This window comes from Anabrus simplex, chromosome 7, assembly GCF_040414725.1.
Source record: "Anabrus simplex isolate iqAnaSimp1 chromosome 7, ASM4041472v1, whole genome shotgun sequence".
NCBI classification, from domain to species: Eukaryota; Metazoa; Arthropoda; class Insecta; order Orthoptera; family Tettigoniidae; genus Anabrus; species Anabrus simplex.
This window is the reverse complement of record NC_090271.1, coordinates 229466587-229494257: the sequence shown is the minus strand read 5'-3', so window position 1 is coordinate 229494257 and position 27671 is coordinate 229466587. Positions and strand designations below refer to the sequence as shown.

Here is a 27671-nt window from a genome sequence, read left to right as displayed (position 1 = left end):
TCGGTGATGTGGCAAGATAACTGAAATCTACTGCAAGTTAATTTTAAACAAATGTCGCAAGAATCTAAGTGAATATTAGAATATTCAGCCCTCGTTTACAAGTCGTAGTTACAAAGTAATGAAATGATAGTGAGCAAATGATTAAACATGAATTATAATACAATTACATACCAAAATAAATATCATGACGTTAAATTCCTGAATTAATTACACATAATAAAATTAACATAATTACACTGTAACGTCTGGAACGTTACATACGCCCCCATGAGTTCTTAACAAATATCACATGAGTTGAGAACTCACACACTTACTCCCACATTGACTTGAAATACCTCTATTACCTGCCCATTACGAGCGACAGTATTTTCATACAATTAATTATATCTCACTCTTTCCATATCTCGCTTAGACTGCTTCCCATTGCGACTGTCTGTTATTTCAGTTCATCTTGAGGTTTAGATGCTAAATTATGCCCATCATGAGCAACTTTTCACTTTTGTAAAAAAACAAGATTATCCTAGAGAATATAACATAATATATATACAATTCAGATTACAAACTCTGCCGAGTGTCTATTTGTCTTTTTACTCTCCCTCTTTCCGACATGCTTTGCTAGATAGTAGTAACACGTTCTCTTCCAATCTTTTACATAAAAAAAATGGAAAACATATGATACAAATAATTTACACTTTTATCACTCTTTCGAATGTTTCACCTTATCTTGAAGCAGGATGTAGTTCACACACATACACACGTGATTTAAGCTCACGGTAAAACTATTGCAAGTTAGAAATGCACATACGGGAAAATTAATTATTTGCCGTCGTCAGCTTTAATTAGCCTTATGTAACCTCTCAGAAAACAAATATATAAAATTTCATGGCCTCACATACGGAAAACAGATGATCTATCGTTAATGAACGAGCGTAAATATACCGCTACACACAAAACATCTCCCTTGTTTACAAACACAACTAGGAAATACCACCACAATAGAGACGTAAACTCATCCACTCGTAGTCTGACATAACAAGTAGCAACTTCCCCGAGTTACTGACCTATATCTCACAATCCGGTTCAGCCACCTCACACGACAGGTATCTCCTTAAACTACTAATGTTGTATGAACCATTCATTACGCTCTCGCCATCCGCTAACTTGTAAGCACAGGGTCCTAGTTTTCTATGTACTCTATACGGGCCTTGATATAAAAGAAAAAATTTCTTTGTTACCTTATCCTCACTATTTGACAACATGGGAACTCTCACCAAAACCATATCACCTACCTCAAAGTTATCCAGTACCTTACGTTTCTGTTGTCTTTTACGTTTATCTCCAGATTTAATCAGGTTCTCCCGTGCCAGTCGGACGTAAAATTCAGCATTACGAGGGGGTTCCTCAGGCAAACCTAATACTCTCACTACGCTCTCGCCTTCAATACCCAGACGTATTGATTTATCACACTTAGGCACGACAATTAAGGGATTAACATATTGACTGTTTGATAATTCAATCACATCGTCTGCTAACATAGCTTGAATTTGATCCTCTACGGCTTTTGCATATTTGTGTGGTATCGGATATCGCGGTCCGCTGAATGGAGTCTTATCCAGCACAGAAAAAGAATGTTCATACAGATGGGTAACACCAGGTTTCTCGGAGAAAATCTCCACGTGTTCACATAACACTTCAAATAACTTGTCCTTCTGGACTTCATTCAACTCATTTTTACTTACGGCTTCTTTCAAGCCACATATTTTATCCTCATTAATCCACAACTGACACAACTTCAGGCCCTCTCTAGCCTCTTCATTTACTTTAGAAACCTCTCTCATTCTCCACACTGTACTAACTTCCGTTTTCCTCTGAATTTCCTCCTCAAACTTGACCTTAATATCCTCATTATTCCACCTCAAATTTAGCACTAGATCATTGTAATTTAACTGAGCCAATTTTAACGTTAACCAGTCAGATCCCAAGATAAGATCAAATATTAAATGTGGAATTACCAAACATATCTGAACGCTAATAAAATTATTAATACAGATCGGGACAGCTACTTGTTTACAAATTTGCTTAGACCTCTTTCCAACAGCCGTAATGATGAAAGTAGACTTAACAGGCATTTCCTCCAACTGAATACCCTGTTTCACTAATGACTCATACCACTGAGAACTAATACATGATATTTGGCTACCAGAATCAATCAAAACTTTAACCCACGCCCCCCAGACTTTCAATTTAACAACGGGATTGACTACTTTATTACTTGAATCTCCATTATTCTGCTCGGGTTCATACAACAAATCGTCTCTAACATCGAGGTCATATGGTAACACTTTCATGGCAAGACACTTCGCTACCTTCTTACTAGGCTGGAATTCTGACCTAACATTACAGCCTCTCGTTAGTTTAAAGGTTCCCTTTGTGTATTGACGTTGGACTCATTAGTACATTGCTCTGGCCTCCGTTGGGAATTTCCTGTCCTATATTCAGCTGCTCCGCTCCTGCTGTTCTGCTGAGGTCTGAACTGATTGCGAGCTTCGTGATTCTGTGTACTACCGTTATGTCTCATTCCGTTGTGATGACTAAAGTTCTGAATATTCTCCGTTCTACTTCTAAGGTTACCTAACGCATCAAAACTGCCTAGTAGGTTCTCCATCTCCTGAATAGTTCCAACTTTTTGCATACAGGCCGCTTCTCTCACCCTGTCCGGAAAATGTCTCAAAAGTAGTCTTACTACATCAGACCCCTCGGTTATACCATCTAAGTTCTGACAAATCATGACATGTGCCAGGAAGTACTCGGTCATAGTAACTCCCTCATGCTGTTTGTACCTCCCAAATACCACCCTTTCTCTCTCCCTAGCTTGTATCGCTTCATTCCAGAATTTCTCTCTAAATTTATTTCTGAATTCTTTCAGGTTCGTCATCGTCTGCCTATATACCATGAACCAAGATCGAGTTTCTCCTACAAAAGCATGGTCAATATTTTCCATAACGTCTTCCCAGTCCATAGACCCTTCCTCTAGACGCTTTTCAAACCGTTTCTCTATCATCTTAAGGAAATCTAGCAGGTTTGTTTGTTTCCCATTAAATTTAGGTAGTTCAATTTCCCTAATGTAGCTATTTCCTAGACATTGCCTTCCCGTGAAAACCTGTTTATCCTTTGCCACCTGTTTTAACTTATTTTCTGCTTTCTCCATCCGGCATTCTACATCTTTGTCTCTCCTATCAATTTCGCTCTCCAAGTTAACCTGCTTCTCTTTCAATGTCCTAATTTCAATCTTATTCTCTTCAGCTATCGCAAACCTTTCTTCCCTTGCCCGGGTCTCATCTTCTATTCTAAGCTTTACCGTGTCAATCTCTTGTTGGACGTGGTCTTTAAATACCCGTATTTCCCCTCTTTGAGTCTCAACTCTCTTATCCATACTAGTGACGTGCCTCATTACTTCCTCCCTAGTAGAGTTGTTTTCCTTCCCCATTAATTCCAGGAATTCACTTCTCTGTTCCGCAAACATTTCTTCTACCTCTTTCCCTTGTCGTACATATTCGCTTTTCTGGTCCTCTAATCGCTTATTAAAATGTTCATTTTTTACCACCAGATCGCGTAACTGCCTACTGTGTTCGTCCATTCTCCGATTCGCTTCCTCCTTATTTTCCCTCATCTCCCTGCTTAATTCAGCTTTAGTTTGTTCTAACTGTTCTTTAAGTTCAGATTTAGTTTGTTCTAATTCACTTTTAAGCTCAGATTTAGTTTGTTCTACATCTGTTTTAATTTGTTCCAATTCATTTTTTATTTCAGATTTACTGTCCTCTATCTTACTTAACATTAACTGCATCATTCCCATTAACTGATCATTATTATTACTTTTATTGTTAGTGTTTACTTCCGCTTCGCCCCCCATCCTACTATCATCTGACTCCATACTGACTTCTTTCTGCTTGCCTTCACTCTCCATACTACTTACACTTCTATCTTCAATTTCCTCTACTAGACTACACAACTCTTCCTCTGAACTCAATACATTATTGCCTTTTATCGCCCGTCCACTGCGCAACATCCTCTCCTCTTTCGTCTGATCAGCCATGACCCTTCCCACAATCAAACACTCTTAATGAAACGTGGATATCCAAATTTTGCCCATAATACGAATTCTGATATTGTTACTGTTATTAACTGCTCCGTACTTAATGATTTTCTCGCCACACGTTGGAGCGGCATTTATGTGACTTCCCCTCTCGGAGAACAATCATCAAATGAGAAATGCAACCAAGCAAGTAAAGGGCGCCAATCTTTAAGTTGAGGACTTAAAGATAAAATTTATAATCAAGCTTGGACAGACTCTTATCACAGGGGTGAGGTGATAGTGCACTAATCATTAAGCAGGAGAATTAGAAATTAAAAGGCTAATTAAGGCAAATTGATTAAAGTAAACTAGAAAAATACTATTTATTATATTTAATATAAATGACGACGGTTTAACGAGAACTGAATTTAAAATAGAAAATGAATTTAATAAAAAATTGAATGACTCTACTTCGCGAAAACTTGCAATATCTTTAACTCGCTTGCTCACCATGTCGTCTTGTTCTGCTGGTCCTTGGAAAGCTTCCCTCCTTGTAGCGGGAACATCACCGTTCGTCTTTGAGATCTCTTCATCTGCAGCTCAGTACCATTCCTGCCTTGCCAATTGCACCCACCACTAATTGGAAGATGACTTCAAAACTAACACTCCCTATTATGCTCTATCCCATATATTGGAGATAAGCCCTAAGTCATAGTTAGAAGAACCACCTTGGGTTATATGGAGAGGATACTCAATTAAGAATCCTTCCAACTTTACTGAAAATGTTCTCTGAAGTTTCATTTCTATCTAGATTAAAACTATCTATTGACTTAGACTGGTTCAAACCGGTCTTATAGCCGTGCTGTACGTACTTCCTGATAAGAGTGGCTATACACCCCTCATTCAGAATTTCTAAGTATCGAGACGAAGAATCAAGTAGAAAATCAAGTAGAAGCTGTAGAATAACTCGTAGAATAATGTAGAGAGCGAATAAGAAACAGAATAAGTGTAAGTAAGTGAAGCCACGAGCTCCAACACGCCCTTTTATAACCTTCTCTCGCGCTAATTACAGGTCGCTTACACGTGGTCCAATCAGATGACACTTCTCTCCCCACTCTAGATTTTAGAGTAGATGGGTCCCACACAAGATATCAACTGTTCTTCTATTCGTCCTTTCAATCAGTATCCATGGCAACATGACGCTCCTTTGAAAATATAGGCGTTGATCAGTTCGAATAATTCTGGTCGAAATACGGTAGCTTACGTTAGGACGCGTGAACACGTGCTCGCATTTCTCAGAACTTGGTGTCTAAATTTGTCCTCCCTTCCTCCTCGGTGATGTGGCAAGATAACTGAAATCTACTGCAAGTTAATTTTAAACAAATGTCGCAAGAATCTAAGTGAATATTAGAATATTCAGCCCTCGTTTACAAGTCGTAGTTACAAAGTAATGAAATGATAGTGAGCAAATGATTAAACATGAATTATAATACAATTACATACCAAAATAAATATCATGACGTTAAATTCCTGAATTAATTACACATAATAAAATTAACATAATTACACTGTAACGTCTGGAACGTTACACATTCACCAACATAAGTTTTGTGCTCTTTGTGATAGTCCTACCCTTCCATATCTTGCTGAGGTTGGCAATTTCTCTGTAGGCCATTGCAAGGCATCTCCTTATCCCTTCTGAGCTGCTCCCCACTGCCTTCCCCCAACATTATTTGAGATCCAGGCTCCTAGGTAGACAAATTCCTCTACTACTTTAAATCCGGCAACGTTCTTCATATGTGGTAGATTGTTGTTCTCTCTCTCTCTCTCTACAGTCTTGACTTCTGTCTTGGCACTGTTGACCTCAAGTCTGAATTCCCTTCTTGAACCCACCAGCCTACCCATAATAACTGGTGGTAGATTAGGCCATTCTAAGCAAATTATGTCCTAAACATTTTGGTCTATCTTTAAATTCAGATTATAGAAAGTCAGTGTTTTGAGGTTTTCGGTAACTTTGATTGAGAATCTGACACCTGGGTGACACCTTAAATGCACATCAGTGGTGACTGATTGATTAATGATTCATTATGAGATACAATGCATATACAACAATAATCAGAAATAAAAATTGCATACAACTATTAACTTAATGGAATACCAATTATGTTGTGGATTTTACTATAGAATGTCGTGTACAGTATTTTGAAATTTTAAAAATGTTTTATTAAATTTTTATGATGTTATATTGAGCTCATTTTGCCAGAAAACCTTTTATGTAGTTTTGTGAAAATTTCAGCTAAGAAAGATCTCAATCCCTTCTGATACGTATAGGGGGATACGTATAGTGAACCACTTTTAATTCAAGAGGATGTAAGAAGTCTCTCTGTATTGAGTAGATTACTTGCTAGCATCTTTGTTGTCTTCCTCTGCCTCAGAGAAATTCATGTTATAACTTCTTGTGCCATATATACATTCAAGTACATACAACGCAAGTGTTCTGTTTGATTCGTATGAGGAGACATTGCTTGTCAAAATGAGAATGTGACGCATTTAAAAGACTAATTTTGATCATTATCACTATGAAAATATTATAAATAATTGAATTAAATGTTGAAAATTAAAAACTAGCAGGGGTTTAGTAAAATAAAACTTAATATTGCATGCCATGTATTTTGATTTCATTGGTGGTATCATGGTAAGATCAGTGCTTATGAACATTCTGTTAAACTTTATTACCCTTGCACACTGCTGGTTGAAATATTTATACATTTTTCTTGGTGGAAAAATCTCTATTTTACTTTGCTTCATAACATAGATGGAGTATATTTGCCCATTGTATGGCTCTTAGTGCCCTTCACCAAACTTTTGTGTAGGATACTGCAATATTTTATTTTATTATTATGAAATATACTCACCACACATTCTAATTTGCCTGAACTTGAAATAACTAAATAAAATATTTAACTGAAATGTCCTTCATTTGTGCACCGGAGTTCACCAAAATAAATCCTTCAAATTTAGATAGAGCTTGATCATTTTCTCTCCCAGGGCACATACCTGAGGGTATGTACTGGTACATCGGCTGTGAGCCTTATCCAACCCTCTGAAAGCAATTAAATGGGTAGAAACTGCACCTAGGTTCTTCAATAAATTCTTCACATTAATTTAAGAATAAACTAACTATATTCTGATATAACCTTAATCCATGTATGAGTAATTCATCGACAAACAATAAATATAAAATAGAAACACACTTATTAACCCTTGACCACACAGTTATTGATATCCGTAGGTAATATATTGCCTCTCTACCTACTGTAGAAAGTCTGAAAGAATCCACACGATTTCTTACAACAAGATGTATGGCTAAAATACCGATAGCACTAGGCTACCATGTATCAACAATAGAACGATGATGATATTCACTGACTAGTGACTTAATCAGTAATGGAAATGGAACACTGGACCAGGCCAGCTACACCTTATACGTGCTTCCACGTTCCCCCTTCAACTCACCATAATGTACCCTGCTTGTGCTGTGGCTGTCCAATCAGGAGAGATAGAGATTTACCACTCTTAATCTCCAGTGCAGTCGTCCAGCAAAGCCATACCTTGAAATAGAATTTTTGAGTTGTGGCTACCATGCTGACATCGTGCTTCTGGCTGAGTTGTTGACACAGACATGTCTCATGAAGTTTCAACAGCTCTGTAAATAGTTCTGTATTCCCTGACTAATGTACAAAATAAATTACATATAGGATCTAGTGTGGAGACCTCCAGCTTCTAATATAAGTACAAAGGGTAAATTAATACACAAATAAACATATTAATAAATGTTATGCATTATGATTAATATAATGCATTGTAATAAATACATTGCAGGGGTGTGATATATATTCTAACATCATAATGATGGGGGGGAAGCGAACAAATAATAGAGTATGTAATGGAAATGGAGCAAACAGATGTGTGTCTATCAATCATAAGACAGGAAACTATAAAGGGGAATATGAGTATATAGCCTACATAGGGGTCAAAAAAATTATACACATTTCAACATGAAAATATTGTTGCAAAATTTTTATTACTAGATTATGTAGATATTCAAGGTTGATTTGACTACAGCAGTCTAAGGTGCCCTTCACATGTTTCATGTATAAACGCAAGTTTCAGAATTTCACCATCATCACATGGTATCCTGAGTTGAATTCATTCACTTAATACTGTACCTTTTTATATTCACTGATTTTAACACTTGAACTTCTGATTTAGCAAAGCATTGCATGAACTATGGTGGCCAAAGTGTTCACAAGGATTGTTCTACAGGTCATCTCAATTTCTTCCCATGGTACAGACAGTGTAGCTGACTTTCAGTGATACACTACATTCTTTAAGGTTCCCAACACAGGTAAAAGTTACAGAAACATGGTAGGGATTCAGCAACACCTTTCTTTTAAATTCTTCTTGCCAAAGTTCTAGTTTAGCTTGAACTTCTGCTTCTGTCTCACCCCATAGCATAACATCATCAGCAAATAAAAGTACATCTGATTTAAATTGTTCATCAGACAATCACATGGTGAACACCCTCCATTTCACTCTCTTCAGAATTCATTGTACCTACATGTTTTCTACTTGGAAATACCATATCAAAATTGTGTTACTCTGTTTGAACATCAAACATGCCAATACCATTTTCTTCGACTCTCCTGACAGTCACAATGGCATAGCGACTGTAGTCCTCTTTAGGAACTACTTAATGCTACACTTTGCCACCGTAATTCATTTCAGATTTTAAAAACTTGGATAAATAACTGCTACATACATGTGAATATACAAGGTAGAACATGACAGTCTAATATGGGCTGTGGAAGCAATGAATAGGGGAGACTAGGACAAACATGAAAACACAAAAGACAGACTCCATAGCTTCATACAATATTATATCTATATGAGACACTTCGAATTTGGCAAAGGCTGTGTTGTCTACATAGGTATTGATTCAAAGCAGTATAGTCCAACATGTTCAGTTTATCCAAACTTCTGCTGCACAGCCTCAAGAAAATTTTTTCAAATCAGCTGGCAGATAAACCTACAGTAATTATGATTGGTGACTTTAAATGATTGTTCTCTTAACATGGAGAACTATACACTGTAAAAAAAATGTTGAAAAAATAAAAAATATTAATGTTTTGTTGCCGGTACCCAGAAGCTAAGGATATATTTAATTGTTCAAATTATTAGTTAAATTGGTTAAAGAATGATATGAGAAAATCATTTTCATGTTTCACAGAATAATGGATCCTGCATGGTTATTTAACGTGACATGTTAGAAGCAAATTCCTTATTTTTATTCTTGGCAGTTAGTGCTCCTCTTATGAATTGAACAATTCATTAATTCAACAACTGATGATCCTACATTCTACTGTCTGGTGGTGGCTTCGTTTCAAGGTAATCTTGCATGTTATTCACAATATATGCTTGGGATTTCCTTTTCTGTTCTTTTCTTTGCAACTTTTTTGCATAATGTAGTATCAGCTCATGTTGTTTACTGCTTTTTAATCAGTCACTTATTTTATTTAATGGAAAGTGTCATTATTTACTGACTGTTGAATCAGATTTTTCTTTCTCCCTAGTGTTACATGCGAGCACTGTTCAGTTACAACCCCCATGAAGACACATTATTGCCATGTAAAGAAATTGGTCTAGCCTTCAACCATGGAGACATTCTGCAGGTAATATAACAGTAGGTTTAGTAGCAATAATAATAATAATAATAATAATAATAATATGAAATTTTCAACAGCTCTGTGTTTGCATCATATCATGTCTCTGCGCATGACCTGATGGCAGTTCATTTCCACTCAGCTGTCTAGCTGGCATTAAAGTTATTTAATTTACATTTGTAAACTCTAACATCCTAGAAGTTTTTACATGAAGTGGGACAAAAATTTTAATGAATTAGCTCTCAATATTTTTATTTGAAACAAATTTTAAGGAACAGAAGAAACTTATAATTACAGTACATTATCATTGTCATATAAGACATAAAACTGTTCATTGTCAGACTCATTCTGACTTCATCATACTACATCAAGCAACTCTTATCATCTAATGATGTTTTAGCATACACCCATTTTATCTGAAAAATATATTAAATGAATGTACATTTTACTCATGTTTTGCAATTTTCAGTACGGTACATTGGGCCGATTGCAGAAACTGCGTTTAGACTATGTCTACAGTTAAACAATGTCTAAGTATGGCTGCCGCATTGCAGAGACGTTATTTATCACTTAGACACTGTCGAAAACCAATGTTCAACCGGCCATGTTTAAACATGGCAGAGAACACTGTTTAACCTCAAATGTGAGGAGTGAATCACAATCAAAATTTATGTACCATGAAACATACAAAATCATGTTGAGACGATTCCGGGAAGAAAGGTTAAGTCTGTGGATCATCTGGTGCAAAATCACAGTAATTCATTTGAAATGTATGGGGAGGTACCGGTACAGCTTAAAATACGATTTTGCCAAGCTGAGTGGCTCAGATGGTTGAGGCGCTGGCCTTCAGATCCCAACTTGCCAGGCTTGATCCTGGCTCAGTCCGGTGGTATTTGAAGGTGCTCAAATACGTCAGCCTCGTGTCGGTAGATTACTGGCATGTAAAAGAACTCATGCGGGACTAAATTCTGGCACCTTGGCATCTCCAAAAACCATAAAAGTAGTTCGTGGGATGTAAAGCAAAGAACATTATTATTATACAAATTAAATAGTGTTTATTAAATCATTTAATGGGACTAGTTTCGAACTATTTAAAGGTCATCTTCAGCCATAGAACAAAGTATTTGAAACACAGTTGTTTTAAAGATGGTCTTAAAACCTATAAGTTTGATACTATGAAAAACTGTTTATAGAATTTCCTGAAAACACATTGTTGTAAGAAATTAGTTCACTTAGCTGTGTGTGATTTTTTTTTTTTTTGGATAATCGTCGCGCTAATTCAGATAGGTTTTTGACAACTATGAGATAGGAAAAGGCAAGGACTGGGGAAGAAGAGCCGTGGCCATAATAACAGCCCTAGTAATTGCCTGGTGTAAACATAGGGAAACTACAGAAAACAATCTTCAGGGCTGCCGATGATGCATTTTGAACCTATGATCTCCAGAATGCAAGCTACATCTATATGGCCCGTACAACTCATTCAGTTACACAGTACTACTGTTTCATTTTTCCTTTGCCGATGCTATTTAGATTTCACTCACCGTAACAACACTATAATCAAAGCTACACTTCCTCGTATGGTGGCGTGTCGCTTTAGTGTCGATAATATTATGAAATTTCCTTTCCACCGAAAGCGATATTCTTATCTGTGGGCAAGTCATGCTCATGCTTAGCCATATTTGAGTAATGTATAGGAAGACAACAGCTGACTAGCATTCGGAGCACACACACCAACGAATTTAATTGGTTGCGGCAAGCAAAGTGTTGCATGAAAGATACTTCTATCTCCATTTTTGAACCACTATTGAGACTTTAAACGATGTCTAGTTAAACACCAGCTGAACATTGTTTATGCAATGGAAGACCGTGCACAACTTAGACATTGTTTAGGTAGACGTTGTCTAAGGTTTAAAACTAGTCATCGTTTCTGCAATCGGCCCATTAATTTTAAGTTCAAGTTATTTCTATACAGCTGAAGATGGCCTAATCAGGCTGAAACATTTACTGTTGTTTTTGATATGATGTTTTTATAATTTTGAATTTTAAATAAACTTGGATGTATTGACTAGGTGGAAGAAGTATACTAGTTTTTTCAACTTATATAACATTTCTCTTGATAATTTATTTCAACCTCATCCTATAAATGAATATTTGCCCTTTTGAATTCCAACTTCATCTTCATATTATGATCTTTCCTACTTTTAAAAGCTCCACTCAAGCTTATTCTTCTAGTTATGGCATTCCACACCAGCTCATCACTGACAGCTTGAAACATACCACATAATACCAATATAGTTGGTCCGTTATTGGACATAATAAATTTTCCAGCGAACTCATTCCTGGTTACCAGTGTGCTAATTTGGGCTCCTTGTCTCCTTACTCCCAAGACTTTCCAGCCCAAAGTTTGCAGATTTTCGTAACACTACTCCTTTGTCGGAAATCATCCAGAACAAATCGTACTGCTTTCCTTAGGATCTTTTCCAGTTCTCGTATCAAGTAGTCCTGGTGTCATACACTGGAACCATACTCTAATAGGACATATCAGGAGCTGACTCTGCTCATGGAAGCACGCAAGTAAATCGGCTCTCCGTCTAAGCGAATTTTGTAGGTGAACGGAAGCAGTGTGTGGTGTGTAAAAGTGCAGATCTGTGGAACGTGTGCCAGGGTTCAAGTTGAGACCAGTTTTTAATCGATATCGTTGTGTATATCAGCATAATATTAAAAATGGGCCGTCATCCTAATAAAGCTAGCAGCGGTAGTGCCAGCAGTGGTGCCAACGAAATCGAACAGGCGGTGAGAAAGGTACTGGACGAGGCCGTGCTCTCCGAACGCTTCGTGGAAAGTATTGTAAGTGCAGTGGCAAGACAGGTGACGGAAATTGTGGTGAAAGAACTTGAGCGTAGTCTCCAGTTCAATGCTGAATTGGTGAATGACCTAAACAAAAAACTCGAGTGCCGCGAAAGAGAAATAAAAAATCTCAAAGAAGAAGTTGAGGTGAAGTGCGACTCCCTGGAACAGTACCAAAGGAGGTCAAGTTTACGTCTGTTTGGTATTGATGAAAGTGAGGGTGAGAACACAGACGACATTGTTGTGAGCCTCTGCAATAAACTGGACGCCAAGGTAACCAAAACTGACATTGACAGGAGCCACAGAGTAGGACCGAAGGTGCCAGGAAAACCTCGACCCATCATTGTGAAGTTCACGTCCTTCCGCTCCAGGCAAGAGGTTTTCACACGGAAGCGCCAACTGAAAGGAACACCTACCACGATACGAGAAGACTTGACTGCAACTCGTCTAGCAATTCTGAAGGCAGCCATCACTGTTCATGGACTAAGGAACACTTGGACTGATCACGGGGATATCATAATTAAGTTGGCAGATGGTACAAGGAGTCGTATCAACCGCATGTGTGATATTCCTAGATTGTAATCTGCAAACATCACCACATTAGTACAGAACTACATTCGCTTTTAATGTGAGTACCGAAATATTGTCTTCCCTTGCTTTCATAGTAGGAATTCACTACAGTTAAGTTTCACTTTCTCCTCTCTCTCTCTCTCTCTCTCTCTTTCTCTCTCCTCTTCCTCCCTCCCATTCATCAATCGCCCATAACACACTTCCTATCACATCTTTTACTATATCAGGTATCTGTTTTCCAAGTATAACATCACTAGTTAGAACCCTTTAATTTAAAATTAGATTCATTTGTGTGATTTACCTTGTATAATCTGTTTGTAGTGTGTTCTGTCATTGTTATTAGCTTTGCACTGTCTTTTATTTCTCCAGTGATCAGTATTGCTTGAATTGTATTTAACCGTAGTCCTCCCGTTAGTACTGTTTTAGTTTTAATTTTCTGTTCCGAAGTTGGCATACCTTTTAACACAACAAGGGCATGCTTCTGACGACAGCAGGTCTAAGCGCATTCCTTTAATTCCATCCCCTTGCTCCCCTCTTCCGTTAACCGCTCCCTTTACTCACATAGGTGCTACAGCAAACCCAGGTCCTATATCAGCCGCTACTATCTTGAAGGAAACCGTGGAACAATTTCCAAGAGCTCTTAATGTTTGTCACTGTAATGTGCAGTCTCTGCTCTCCCAAACGCGCATGGATGAAATGCATAACCTGTTTTCTTCGTGCCAGTTCCATGCAATTCTTATGTCTGAAATGTGGCTGAGCAGCAAATGCCCCAGTTCAGCTGTTGACATAGACGGGTACGTCCTTCTACGAAATGACCGCGAGGGGAAAGGCGGTGGGGGGGTGGCTGCTTATGTTGCCAGAGACCTCAACCCTCAAGTAATTAGCCATTCACCTTCACAGTATGAACGTAAACCAGAGTTTTTGTTTATAGAGATAACACTGTCTAGAACGAAATGCTTGCCAGGAGTAGTTTACAAGCCTCCGAAAGTAGGGTATTTGACCGACCTTGAGACTGAAATACTAAACCTTCTGCCAGACTATGAACACGTTATTGTAATGGGCGACTTCAACACAAATTTGTTGGACAGTACCGCAGCTTCAACTCGACAGTTTCGTAACATTTTCGAAGCATGTAACATGACAATTTTACCTCTCGGACCAACCCACCACACTAATAGCAGTCACACCCTTCTCGATCTAATAATAACAAACAATTCAGCGAAAGTCCTGCAACATGGACAGACATCAGCCCCGGGGATATCTGGACATGACATAATCTACCTGTCCTACCAATTACAAACTCCGAAACCAAGGTCGAAAATATTATCATTCAGGGACCTCAGAAGAATTGACGCAGATAAATTAGAAGAAGATGCTCTTTCCGTGCCGTGGATGGAGATAAATTGCGCCAATAATCTACATGAAATGGTCTCAACATTTAATAACCTAGTAACGCAACTCTACGATCGGCACGCCCCAGTGCGTACGGGAAAAGGTTCCAGAGCTCCTAAGCCGTGGATAAATGACGAAATTCGCCACTTAATGGCTAAACGAGACGCTGCTCATAGACGATACAAGCACTACCCAACGGAAGTGAACCACCAGACTTATAAAACACTGCGTAATAAAACGACCTCTAAAATTCGAAGCGCTAGACTACGTTACGCCCATAACTTGATTAGACCTGACGTACGCCCTGCGACGATGTGGAAATCTATGAAATATTTTGGTATCAATAACCAGAAATCTAATGATGAACTAAGTGTTAACGTAGATGAATTAAACGACCATTTCATCTCGCCAACGGGAATTAATCCGGTCGTAAAGGAGAAAACTATTAATACATATGATAATACGCCATCTCCACAAAGAGATCAATTTTACTTCAGTCACGTCACACCGCAAGAAGTGATTGACTCAATAAAACGCATCAAGACCAAGGCTAGGGGCGTAGATAATATAGGCCATGAAATGCTCATGAAAATTCTCCACCACATCATTTATCCATTGGTGAATATTTTTAATTACTCACTGCAGCAGGGGACTTATCCGGAAATATGGAAAATGGCCATAGTTCGCCCGCTTCCGAAAATAAGACTTGCGAAGGACGTCGGTGACTATCGGCCGATTAGCATCTTATGCATATTGTCAAAAGCTTTAGAATTCATAGTTCACAAGCAAATTACCGACTATCTTATTCAACACAATCTTTTCGATATCCACCAGTCCGGCTTTAGACCGAGACACAGCACCTGCAGTGCATTAACACATGTGACTGATGACATAAGGCAAGCTATGGACAACAAACAACTGACAGTTCTAGCGTTATTGGACTTTAGTAAAGCTTTCGACACTGTTGACAGGGACATACTTATATCCAAATTAAATAGTTTAAATTTCTCCGCGAGTGCACTCCAGTGGATCAGATCCTATCTCACCGGTCGCCAGCAGTGTGTACTTAATAACAACAATGAATATTCAAATTGGCGTACGGTCGACGTAGGGATACAACAAGGATCTGTACTGGGCCCCCTGTTTTTCTCTTTGTATATAAATGGCATATCTTCCGGATTAAAACACTGTAAATACCACTTATACGCTGATGACCTACAGATATATATACACAGCAAACCCGAAAACCTACACTCAGAAACACGTCACCTGAATGAAGACTTGATGACCATAGATATATGGGCCAGAAATCACGGATTAAAATTAAACCCATCAAAATCCCAGGCAATAATTATTGGTTACCCTAAATTACTTTGCAAGCTCAATCGAACAGCGTTACCACAGTTGTCCATAAGTGGTACTCCCATACAGTATAGCCAAAATGTAAGAAATCTTGGCATAATATTTGACGAACATCTGTCCTGGTCTGCCCAAACTATATCTGTGTGTAGGAAAATATACGGAACGCTACGCTGTCTCAGTAAATTCAAATTCACTTTCCCTTTTAAACTAAAGAAAATTCTTGTTGAATCACTCGCATTACCTCATTTTGATTATTGCGACATAGTTTACAACAACCTAGGAGTAGACTGGGGAAGGAAATTACAGTGCGCTCAGAATGCCTGTGTAAGATTTATCTGTGGACTTCGTTACGCTGACCATGTCACACCGTCTTACACGCGGCTCGGGTGGCTTCGCCTGCAAGAACGACGCACACTTCATACTCTTTGCTTCTTGCATACTATTCTTAAAAGTTCTCAACCAGCCTATCTCCGTGATCGAATGAAGCTCCTCTCCACAGACCATAACAAAAATACCCGATCCTGCAGCACCATGTGTTTATCCCTTCCTGTACACAGAACAGCAATCTACACGAAATCATTCACCGTTACCGCAGCCCGACAATGGAATCTCTTACCAGTGGACGTCAGAAGCATGTCCAGCAGCTTAGCTTTTAAACATGCCTGTGTCGAAATACTAGGTAAACAAGCATGAATCATCAAATTATGACCTGAAAACACCCACTCCTACCGCCTCTTCATCATCATTTCCCTCTTCCTTTCACAGATATTCTTCTTCCTCTTCTTATACTTCTTACTAATCCTTCTCTTCACCTCTTAACTGAAGGCGATATTTCGGTGTACTGTAGAAATGTATATATTTTCTAAACTTTTTCTTCAGTAGTTGTTATAGTACTCATTATTCATAATGATATTCTTAGTACTCATTATTCATAATTATATTCTTAGGACTCATTATTCATAGTTATATCCTTAGTACTCATTATTCATAATAATACTCTTAGTACTCATTATTCATAATTATATTCTGCACTTTACGTACGATTTATATTATATAGGTGATATGATATTTTTTTTAAAGTGTGGTTACTTTTCTTAATGGTATTACTGTTACTATTGTCCATATTATCATATTATTGTCATCAGTAGTTATTATTAAGTGTTTTAGGTTAAGACTGGTTAAGTGTAAGAAAGGGAGTACATCCCTAACTTTGCCAGGATAAATAAAACATATTACTTACTTACTTACTTACTTACTACCAGGGACTTATACGCCCCCTCCATTACATCCGTACTTCAACCCCTAAATACTTTCATAACTGTGAAGAGATCTGTAACTTTTCTTAAGAACCTTGTTAATATGATTATCCCAATGAAGATCATTCCTTATATTAACACCTAGATACTTACAGTGTTCTAACTCCATCAACACATAATTAAAACTGGGAGGACTTCGCCTCTTGGTGAAACTTCACTTTTCATCCCATTAACCATCATACTATTATCCGCTGTCCGTCTCACAACATTGTTGAAGTCCCCTAGAGTCGCTCACAATCCTGCAACTCATTTACTACTCTGTAGAGTATAATACAATCCGCAGAGAGCTTTAGCTGTGATTCCAGTTCTGTACTCATATCATTTATATATTAGAAAACGTCAAGGTCCAATAATCGGTGGCATATGCTGGGATCAAGACGTGGGCTACCACTAGACTTAGGTTACCACGTTTTGATAGTTGGTTTAGTGAACGTGAAGCCTTCAGCATTTTGAGCTGCAGCCAATAGCCAACACAGAAGCCTGTTGTGTTGTGAAGGCACCTTCACGAGCTACTGCACTGGCCACTGCTACTGTCAATACTCAACACCTGATCAGTGGAGATGGAAACCTAAGGTTTAGCAAATTAAAGTCCGTTTTTTTTTTGGCTAAATGGACAGAATGCTTGCCTTACCCAAGTCTCAAGTTACTACATCTTATCATATCACATTAACCATTGTCCTGTATAACCTCAACTCTTGAACACTATAAGTACACTTTGCATTTTTGTATAATAATGCATGTTGTAACCCAAACACGTAAGACATGGAATATATTTAAAAACACTCTTGAATTGTCTACTCATTCCTCCTATCCTTTACACTCATACAACGTGTATCAACACCCTGGATGGATCCATTAGCTGAGTCAGCCACTGATAAAATGTTACTTGTCACTGCTTGTATTGTTGCTGCCATTATAAAGCTACCATCTTCTCATCCAATTTGACATCCTTTGAAATTAATGCCATTATAGGTTGCATTGATATGTTCTCCGTTGTATACATCTTAAAAATATTAGCCATGCTTGTGCTGTCAGGGCAGATGACGTTTGCTCGATTGTTGCAGGACCGGACTTTTTCAATCAGAGCGGAACAAACCTCCCGTTATGTTTCTGCAAATGCTCCTCTAGTACTATAAAAAAGAATAAAGAATGAAACGCTATTGTACCTAGTTAAAATATATATTCAAATACTTTATGATATAAAATATTAGGACTTACGTAAAATGGTAAGGCGGAGGGAAAACTATCCGCTTGCCGGCCAGCCACTAACCCATAAAACTTGACCATATACGCGGAGGGGAGGGGGAGCCGTGGGGATTGGGCCTGACAGTTATAATTGATGCTATCTATTATCCTTTTTCTTTCCCTTCACATATTGGTTAGCTAACTTAAATAATGGATTTTCTTCTTTTATGAAGTAAGTTGAGGGGAGAGGGACAAGAGTCTGGGCTGGGATATCAATCTCCGATGCTTAGCTCTCAGAAATATGTGCGACGTTTTTTCTCACTGCTTTCAAGTTTTGTAAACGGAACAATGTGTCAGATGCTTACATTATAATGTGCTTTATACTTCCATCTCTCTCAGTTGAGGTTTGGGCTTCACCGATAGCCTTGGTAGCCCTCAGTATACGCCACTGCCAATAATACTGCCCTGTAAGATACCCATCTTAACCACTACAGGATAAGATGCTAGTCAAGCACCTCCTAGAGCGTTCATCATCATCATCATCATCATCATCCTCATCATCTTACTCCATGAAAGCTGATTACTCTAGCTACCACTCAGTGTTGTGATATTATGTGGGCTCTGGAGAGGCCTGGTGCATGTCTTTCTAATTGACACCCATGGTCAACCTGCACATCTGGGTGTGTGATGGTGTTGATAATGAGGTAGGGAGGGGTGGAAAGCCCATAGTCTGCTTAAGGTTTAACACCCCGCCATCCGACGGACAGATCAACAGCATCGTGTGCCCTCGCTCCATATGAACACTATGGAGAGGTTTGGAATTGAACCAAGGCTTTTTGGTATGCAATTTGACAGCACTTGAACTAGCTAACCACACTGTCAGACCTTGTAGACATCAAACCTTAACGATCATGCCACCAAACGGGCTATTCAGTGATTTTGCTAGACGAATGGTCTCTGGCAACCAGTTATGAATCAGCTGGAGAATTTATAATGTCCAATAATGGACTATTTATATTGGTATTATAAATTTACTCATTTGGGACAAATATTTCAGGTTCCGTATGGGAATCAACATCTATATCATCTGATGGCCAGGCAGGCATCAATTTTTGGTAATGAGACAGTCTCTCATAGCGCATTGGCACCGCCAGTGGCTCCAAGTAGCCTACGCAGTGGCCTCCACGGTATGCACCTAGCCATGTGTCTTGGTGGGTGTGCTATTGCCAACTGATGAGCCCAACTTAGCACACTGGGGCGAAACGCTGGCAACCAGGGATGAGTTAGTTGGAAAATTTATAATGTCCAATAACGGACCATTTATATTGGTATTCCCACAAAATATTTGATATAATTCTGAAGATTAAACGTACTCACCAATATATTTTAAAAGTGTCAGATTCTTCAGTCTGTCAAAACTAATTTTTGAGTAAATATATTTGGACAATACCTGAAAAAGAAAAAAAAAAGATATTTCTGTTCTCGTGTTTTCTTTTTCAGGTAGTTTCTAAATGTATTTATGCATAAATTAATTTCAACATTTATGAATTAACTGAGTCTAAACCGAAAACAAATGACTTTAAATATCACTCACCAATGTAGTCGCTGGAAGAAAGATAAGTTTTTCAATCCCCTCAGTAGCATCGCCATCACTGTCAGAGTTGTTCACGTTTTCTGCTTAATGGTATCTTGTACTAGCCAGTCTGTGTCCCTCATTATTCTTTTTTCCACCCTGATGATGTGTTTTACACATATTTCCCAATGTTGAGGAGTCTCCAGTCCAATCCCGACCTGCAGTAGTTTTCTTGCTTCCGAAAAAGTGAAAGTATCGTTGTTACACACCACATGGCCCTGTACTTAGCTCCACACACTTTCAATGGAATTCAGAGAACAATAGTATCTACAAGGGTAATATTAAAATATGCCTTCCCTATTGCAGTGTAACATCATCTACCCAATACGTGCTGCACGAGTCCTTAATATGCTGTGGCATTATATTAAGAAGTTCCAACTTGACACTGTTCACCTTGTAAGGGATTCCTTTCCCATCCAGAAACTTAATTACATCCGCGATGGGTTTGACAGTTTCTCAATTCTGACCGAATGTTCAGGTGCATTGTCCATGACAATTACCGCATTAGCTAAAAAGACTAGAAAGAACATTCATATTGGACCTTTATGTTACACGTATATAAATGATGCACTTAAGAAAATGGAAATTGCAACACCATGAAGACACTGGCCGTTTGTGTTGATTTTCAAGATATGGAACGATGCCATGTAGGTATGTAAATGATCAAAGTTTCAGACCCATTAGATTGTTGCTACAGGTCTCCTCACGTGATTGGTCGCGGAGGAATCAACTCCAGTATGCTCTGGTGTAGCGTAGTCGACTTGCAGTTGTAACTGGGCCCATGGGAGTAATATACATATATTATGTATAATAGTGCTAAGGGAAAATCTAAGAATAGTTTCCCCTCAAGTAGTACGATTTATGCAATGAAGTAACTATCCAATTAAGAATGGAGGCCGTGGTCTTAGAAATCTCCAACAAGCATTGCTGAGTAACAAGATATTGGGCAAAGGAAAGGATGCTACATAACCTGGAAAGTTAAAGAAAAAATGTAAGGAGGAATAAGGGACATAAGTGAAAATAGATCAGAAACCAATATAAAATTTAGAAATAAATATATATATATATATATATATATTGAAATAATAAATCAAACCTCTGACAATTTACATGAAAGGAGGACTATACAAATATAATATTTTCCCAACCACTTACACGGATTACAAATTCATTATATATAAAAAAAAGAGATAAGATATCCAAGAGAAAGAATGCCACAGGAAAGGAAAGGGACAAACAAGGAAAGGATGAATACTGCAATAAAAAGAGAAACCCAGAACGACAAGAAAAGGAAGACGTTCAGTTAGCAAATTCAAGTATACCAGCAGAAAAATTATCTGAGCAAAATGCAAATACTATATGCAGGTCACCACCACTTCCGTTATCACACAGATTAACACTAGGTGACGTAGTTCTACAGCCAAATAACCACAATGTAGTTCCATTAAACCAGTTTTCACAATATCCCGAAGCACTGAACGAATAGAAGTGTGTATACAGTAGAAGTCGCACAGTTGCCAATACATCACACGCACACTTCAAAAGAAAGTTGTTACGAAGCTCGTCAATGAAAAGTTTTAAATACAAAGGGGCAAGTGAGATTTCGGCCTGGAAATGCCATGCTCCCAGTTTAATTTTGCAGGGAAAGTCTGTCCCAATGCAATTTAAAATATTTACAGTAAAGAAATCAGTTTGTCATACCTCATCATGAAGCAAATTGAACTGCCCGCAAATGAAGACATCTGGGCACATGTAATTAAGGACGAAGTTGACGTAGGATGTTGCTCCCTCCACACAGGCCTAAGTCCATCTCAAGATTTCCAGAGGAAGGCCAGGTATTTATAGTGTGGAGTAGAATGAGAAATATATTTGGAAGATTCCAGAGATTAGTGAAGCATGCGCGAATAAACCAGGCGGTCACGTGACGTCAGCCGGCAAAAAGGAAGTTAGTTTATCGAAGATGGTGAAGATGAATAGAGTAGAGTTCATGCAAAGTATGAAGTATGCAAGTTCAGTTGGAGAAAAAATGCAGTTATATCATGATGAGGGTAAGTCCATACTAATCGTAGAAAAAAGGTTATGTGCGTGGCGAATTTCATAACAGTAGTTGCCGATGAAGTGGAGAGTCCGTTACACAGTGAAGTGTTCCCCGTCAAACATGCCTCGACGACAGAGAAGAGCACGCTATCAACAACTGTCGCCGTATGAGAGGGCTCGGATAATTGGGCTGTGTGATGCTGGATTATCGCTAAGGACTGTCGCTGCAGATGTTGGCTGACAGGCATCTACGGCACAACGTGTATGGCAGCAGTGTTCAAATGAAGGTACCCACACTCGTGGACCTGGCACAGGCCCAGCGCGACAGAAAACTGTGAGATAGGATCGCCGCATCATTCGGATGGCCCGGATGGAACCCCATGCAACAGCAGTGCAAATTCGAGCAGCTGTGGCACCTTACGTTACACAACAAACAGTTGGTAATCACCTGCGTGCAGCTGGCTTACGAGCCCGTGTCCCTGCAGAAGATGTTCCATTGACCCCACAACAGCGACGTATAAGGCTGGCCTGGTGTCGAGAAAGATCGACGTGGGTCGACGAATGGCATAGGGTAGTCTTTAGTGATGAATCGCGCTTCTGTCTTGCTCGCAGTGATTGCCGGAATCGTGTGCACCATCATACCGGGGAGAGGGGCTGCCCAGATCTTATTGTCGAGAGGCACACAGGGCCAACACCAAGCATTATGGTCTGGGGAGCTATTGGCTTTAATGTGAAATCACAATTAGTGCTTGTTGAGGGAACTATGACTGCTCGAAAGTACATTGATAGTGTAATAGATAAGATGTAATAGATAAATAATAATAAATAATAGTACATTGATAGGGTACTCAATCCAGTGGTTGTCCCTATGATGGCGAACATTGCTAACGGGATGTTTCAGCAGGACAATGCCCGGGTTCACACTGCACGCATCTCCAGAGAAGCTGTCCATGACATCACAACCTTAGAATGGCCCGCCAGATCCCCGGACCACAGTCCTATTGAGCATGTGTGGGACATGATGGATCGACAACTGGCCAACCGTTCTCAGCCACCCACAACTCTGGAACAACTGACCCATGCAGTGCAGCAAGCATGGACCACAATTACTCAGGAAGCGATCCAGGGCCTTATTGACTCCATGCCTCGACGAATTCATCAATGTATTGCAGTTCGTGGTGGGCACATCCTGTATTGATTGTTGTCCAAACTTGCAGTCAGAGGGACCTGAAAGTGTAATAATCAAATCACAACCAAACACTTGTTCTGCATGTTCAATTGCAGCAATGTAGCACCACTCCTTCTGAGTGTTGCAATTTCCATTTTCTTCAGTGTATAAGCTAAGAACTGCAATCAAAGATATGGCTTTTTCAGATGATGTCATATTGCACAGAATAAAAAAATTAGTCACAAAATGGTCAACAACTGGAAAAAGATCTTGATAATGTAGTGATATGGATGGTAGACAATGGTATGCTGATAAATGGGGTGAAAAGTTAGATTGTTAGTTTCACCAAGAGGAAAAGCCCCCTCAGTTTTAATTACTTTGTTGATGGAGTGAATATACCTCATGGGGACTGTTGTAAGTACCTAGGAGTTAATATAAGGAATGATCTTCATTGCGGAAATCATATTAACGGGGTTGTAAATAAGAGTTGCACATCTCTTTATATGGTTATGAGGGTATTTAGGGGGTTATAGATGTAGACAACTTCCAGTACCTAGGTAGTGTTCTGTCCTCAGAAAATACCATACATCAAGAGATTAGCGACAGAATACAGAAAGCTTCTACATTCTGTCACGCTGTATGTCAAATACTTTGGGACGAAACATTTCCGTTCATTTCCAAGATTGGCTTGTACAAAATATGTCTGTTACCTATATTGATGTATGGTCTGGAAGCAGCAACACTTACTGGATCAACAGAGTTGTCTTCAGGCAACAGAAATTAAGTTCCTCGGTTCTTGTCTAAAAAAGATAAAATAAGAAAAACAAAACAAAGAACACTTGGTTCACAGAGATCATATATGATTTAGAAGAATTAAATTTATCAATGCTCAAAATTGAAGGCAGAGAAGAGAAGAGAATTCTAAGGAATAAACACTTATTATTCAAACTCATAACATTTGAATGAAGGAAGTACACCATTACTGACAACCAAAGGGCAGCCAGGTCTTACAGGATGAAGAAGTTTTGGGAGCGGAAGAAGCTGAAAAGCTGACTCTATTTAATACTATTAGACTTTAATGTATATGACTGATAAAATTGCTCCAATGGGAGCGTAAGCTGTGTAAAAAATATATATATATTGAAAAAAAAGGAATATAGATATCCGACAATAGCTTGGAGTGGAAAGAAGCCTGCTGGAGAGCCTTGAAGTGAAGAGATTGCAATGGTATTGTCACATGAAAAGAATGAATGGAATCCCTTAGGACTCCTCGAGCATACTTTGACAGCAGTGTTCCTGGAAAAAGACCTTGGGATATTTGGGAGAAGCAGATTTTCAAGGACCTTGAAATCAGAGATAGAAACTGGCATTTCAAATATGAACATTATCTGTGGATGGACAGGACAAACTGGAGGAGTCTTGTACACAACCGCACCCAGCTTGCTGGAGTGAAGAAATGATAATGATGAGCAGATGTAAAGCAGATGGCATATAAGTCACTGGTAAGACCTCCATTAGGGCATGGTTCCACTGTACGGAACCCTCACTAGGATTTCTTGATTCAAGGACTGGAAAAGATCCAAAGGAAAGCAGCACGACTTGTTATGGATTATTTACGACAAGAGAGTGGTGTTACAAAAATGTTGCAAACCTTGGGTTGGGAGGACTTGGTAGTAAGGAGATGAACTGCTTCACTAAGTTCTACTTTCTGAACTGTCAGTGAAGATACGGCATGAGTTGCCGTTAGTAAGGAAATAAGGTTGAGTGGATATTTTAAAAGTAGAAAAGAGCATAACATGATAAAGTTGAAATTCAAGAGGACAAACTGGGGCAAATATTCATGTGTAGAGAGAGGAGTTAGAGACTAGAATAATTTACCAACGAAGATGTTTGTTAAATTTCCAACTACTTTGAAATAATTTAAGAAAAGATTAGGTGAACAACTGATAGGATTACAGAGATTGCAGGTATTTACCCAATCGTAGAGAATTTCATGAACAGCGTGCAGTGAATATGCTGGTTTGAGCTGTTGCACTATTCTATTGGAAGTAAGCATACCATTTTCCTTTTATGAGCATTTGAGTGAATAACTGCAAAATATTATTCACATAGTGCTATGAATTCACTGTCTTGAAAAAATATAGGACCGATTGTCCATGTCACACACCATACTCCCATGCGTTTCATAAATATTATTCACAGAGTGCTGCGAATTCACTGTCTTGAAAAAATATAGGACCGATTTTCGATGTCGCACACCATACTCCCATGTGTTTCATTGTACAACATAACTTCACGAGAATTTTCACTGTCCCAATACTGAATTCTGACCATTCACATAACCACTGGGATGAAACCAACCTTCATTACTCATAAAAAAAAAACCAAAGTATGATGTTTACACAGTTCTGTTGTATATGGATATACAAAACTTGGAATACACATCCGGCTCAGTCTTTGTCTTTGTCTATGTCTATATCGGTCCCTCAATCCTAAGGATCGTGATCTCTGAAGATATTTCTTTGTACCCGTTTCCATCCTCCACGGTCTTCTGCTATACGGGTAGATTGTAAGAACGATGTCCTAGTTGCATGTTTTACGCCATCTGTCCATCGTATAGGTGCTCGCCCATGCTCCCTCTTTCCAGGCACGTTTCCCAAGATTATGTACTTTTCAAGGCTTCCTTCTCCACGACCCATAATATGACCAAAGAATTGGAGAATCCTCTGTTGACATTTTGCCATTAACCTGGCACTGATGTTCAGCTCCTTGAGGATGGATTTGTTGGTTCGAAATGCTGTCCAAGGAATGCGAAGCATTCTTCTCCAGCACCACATCTTGAATGAGAGTTGATCTTATTCAAATTTGAAGCTCGTAAAGTCTACGATTCAGCACCATAAGGAAGATAGAGAGTACCAGTGTCTGTACTAGTCTCATCTTTAGATTTAATTTATGAATTCTTGGGAGTGTCACTGGATCAATTCTTTTAGACTCAGTTGGATCCTTGGTTGGATTTCTTGAAGCCATTCCTTGGTGAGTGCTCATTTAGGACACCACTCCTATCGGAAATTGAGCGTGTTCCCCACCACTTCTTAAACAACCTCATTCCTTTTCGATGGCAAAGGTGCCTCAGGATAGTGACGGTGAAATTTACTTAAAGATTTGGCATACGACTTTTTCTTTGAAAGATATATCTCGATGAGAAATATCTGCTGCTCTTCAGTGCATCACATCACTGCTATCACATGCCTGACACGTTCATGTAACCCCACTCAACTGCAACTAACAGGTGGTGTGGTACAACTAGGTCTTGAGGCTGCCCACCTTGTTGGACAACCTCTAGATGCTAGGCGCAGCCTAGCCTGGCGTTGTCCGTGAAGTTCATTAAATCTCAGCCATAGACGCCCAAGAGAGTTTCGGTTTACTCGGTCTGCCATCTAGTGGGGGCCTAGAGTAAAACGGAACGTCGAAACTGACGAGCAGACAGCCAGATGGCGTCAAATTGAAATATCTGCACACGGTAGCTGAGGCCATATGATTATTATTATTATTATTATTATTATTATTATTATTATTATTATTATTATTATTATTATTATTATTATTATTATTCCGGTGGAGCATGCTATGCAGTAGTTTTGCTATTTGCATATGACAGAATGAGTCATCTTGACTCGTAAACATTTTAAGGATAAGTCATCGTTTTTAGCATTATGAAGTATATCATGTGATTATTATTATTATAATAATATTTTTAGGCTGAAGATGTCTCACAGGGAAGAAATGAAACATGTCCCTTTTTAAAATAAAATAGAAAGGAATAACATTGTACAGTATTGTAAAGGTGGAGTCACTCTTCTGTCTTGTGGTAGAACTAAAGCAATAACAAGAGGAGAGAAGAAAAAGGATAGTCGGAGAATTGAAACTTTGCTGTCATGACAATGTTTGGATATTTTGATCACTGTGCTAAACACGGGCGTGAAGTACAGTCGTAATTTAAAAATTCGAAACCAAGGAAGCGGAGTGGCTGTGCGTGTTAACATGTTATGGCTATGGAGCCAAGCTCTGCATTCAGGAGATGCATGGGTTTGAACCCCTCTGTTGGCTGCCCTGAGAATAGTTTTCTGTGGTTTTCCATTTTCACTTCCAGGCAAATGTTGTGACAGTTCCAATTCATTGGCCACAGCATATTACTTTCACCTCCTTACCCAATTTCATTCACCATTTCATCTTCATTAGCTCCTCAACAGAGGTTGCCATAAGGAAGCACATCCAGTTGTAAAAAAGAAAAGAAAAAGCAATATAAATTCATCTCCCATCAATCCCGACCCCATGTCAAGAAACGGGACTAAGGATAGACAATACA

The 27671-nt window shown here is 38.8% G+C and overlaps 1 protein-coding gene across 3 annotated transcripts in view; it reads left to right on the top strand.

Annotated features, from left to right (window-relative positions):
- vari (MAGUK p55 subfamily member vari) overlaps positions 1 to 27671 on the top strand; it is a 331137-nt gene that overhangs the window by 246703 nt on the left and 56763 nt on the right. For all 3 annotated transcript variants that reach the window (XM_067150876.2, XM_067150875.2, XM_067150877.2), the window contains one exon: positions 9706 to 9804. In XM_067150876.2, coding sequence (XP_067006977.1) covers positions 9706 to 9804 — 99 coding nt within the window. The remainder of the gene's footprint in view (positions 1 to 9705; positions 9805 to 27671) is intronic.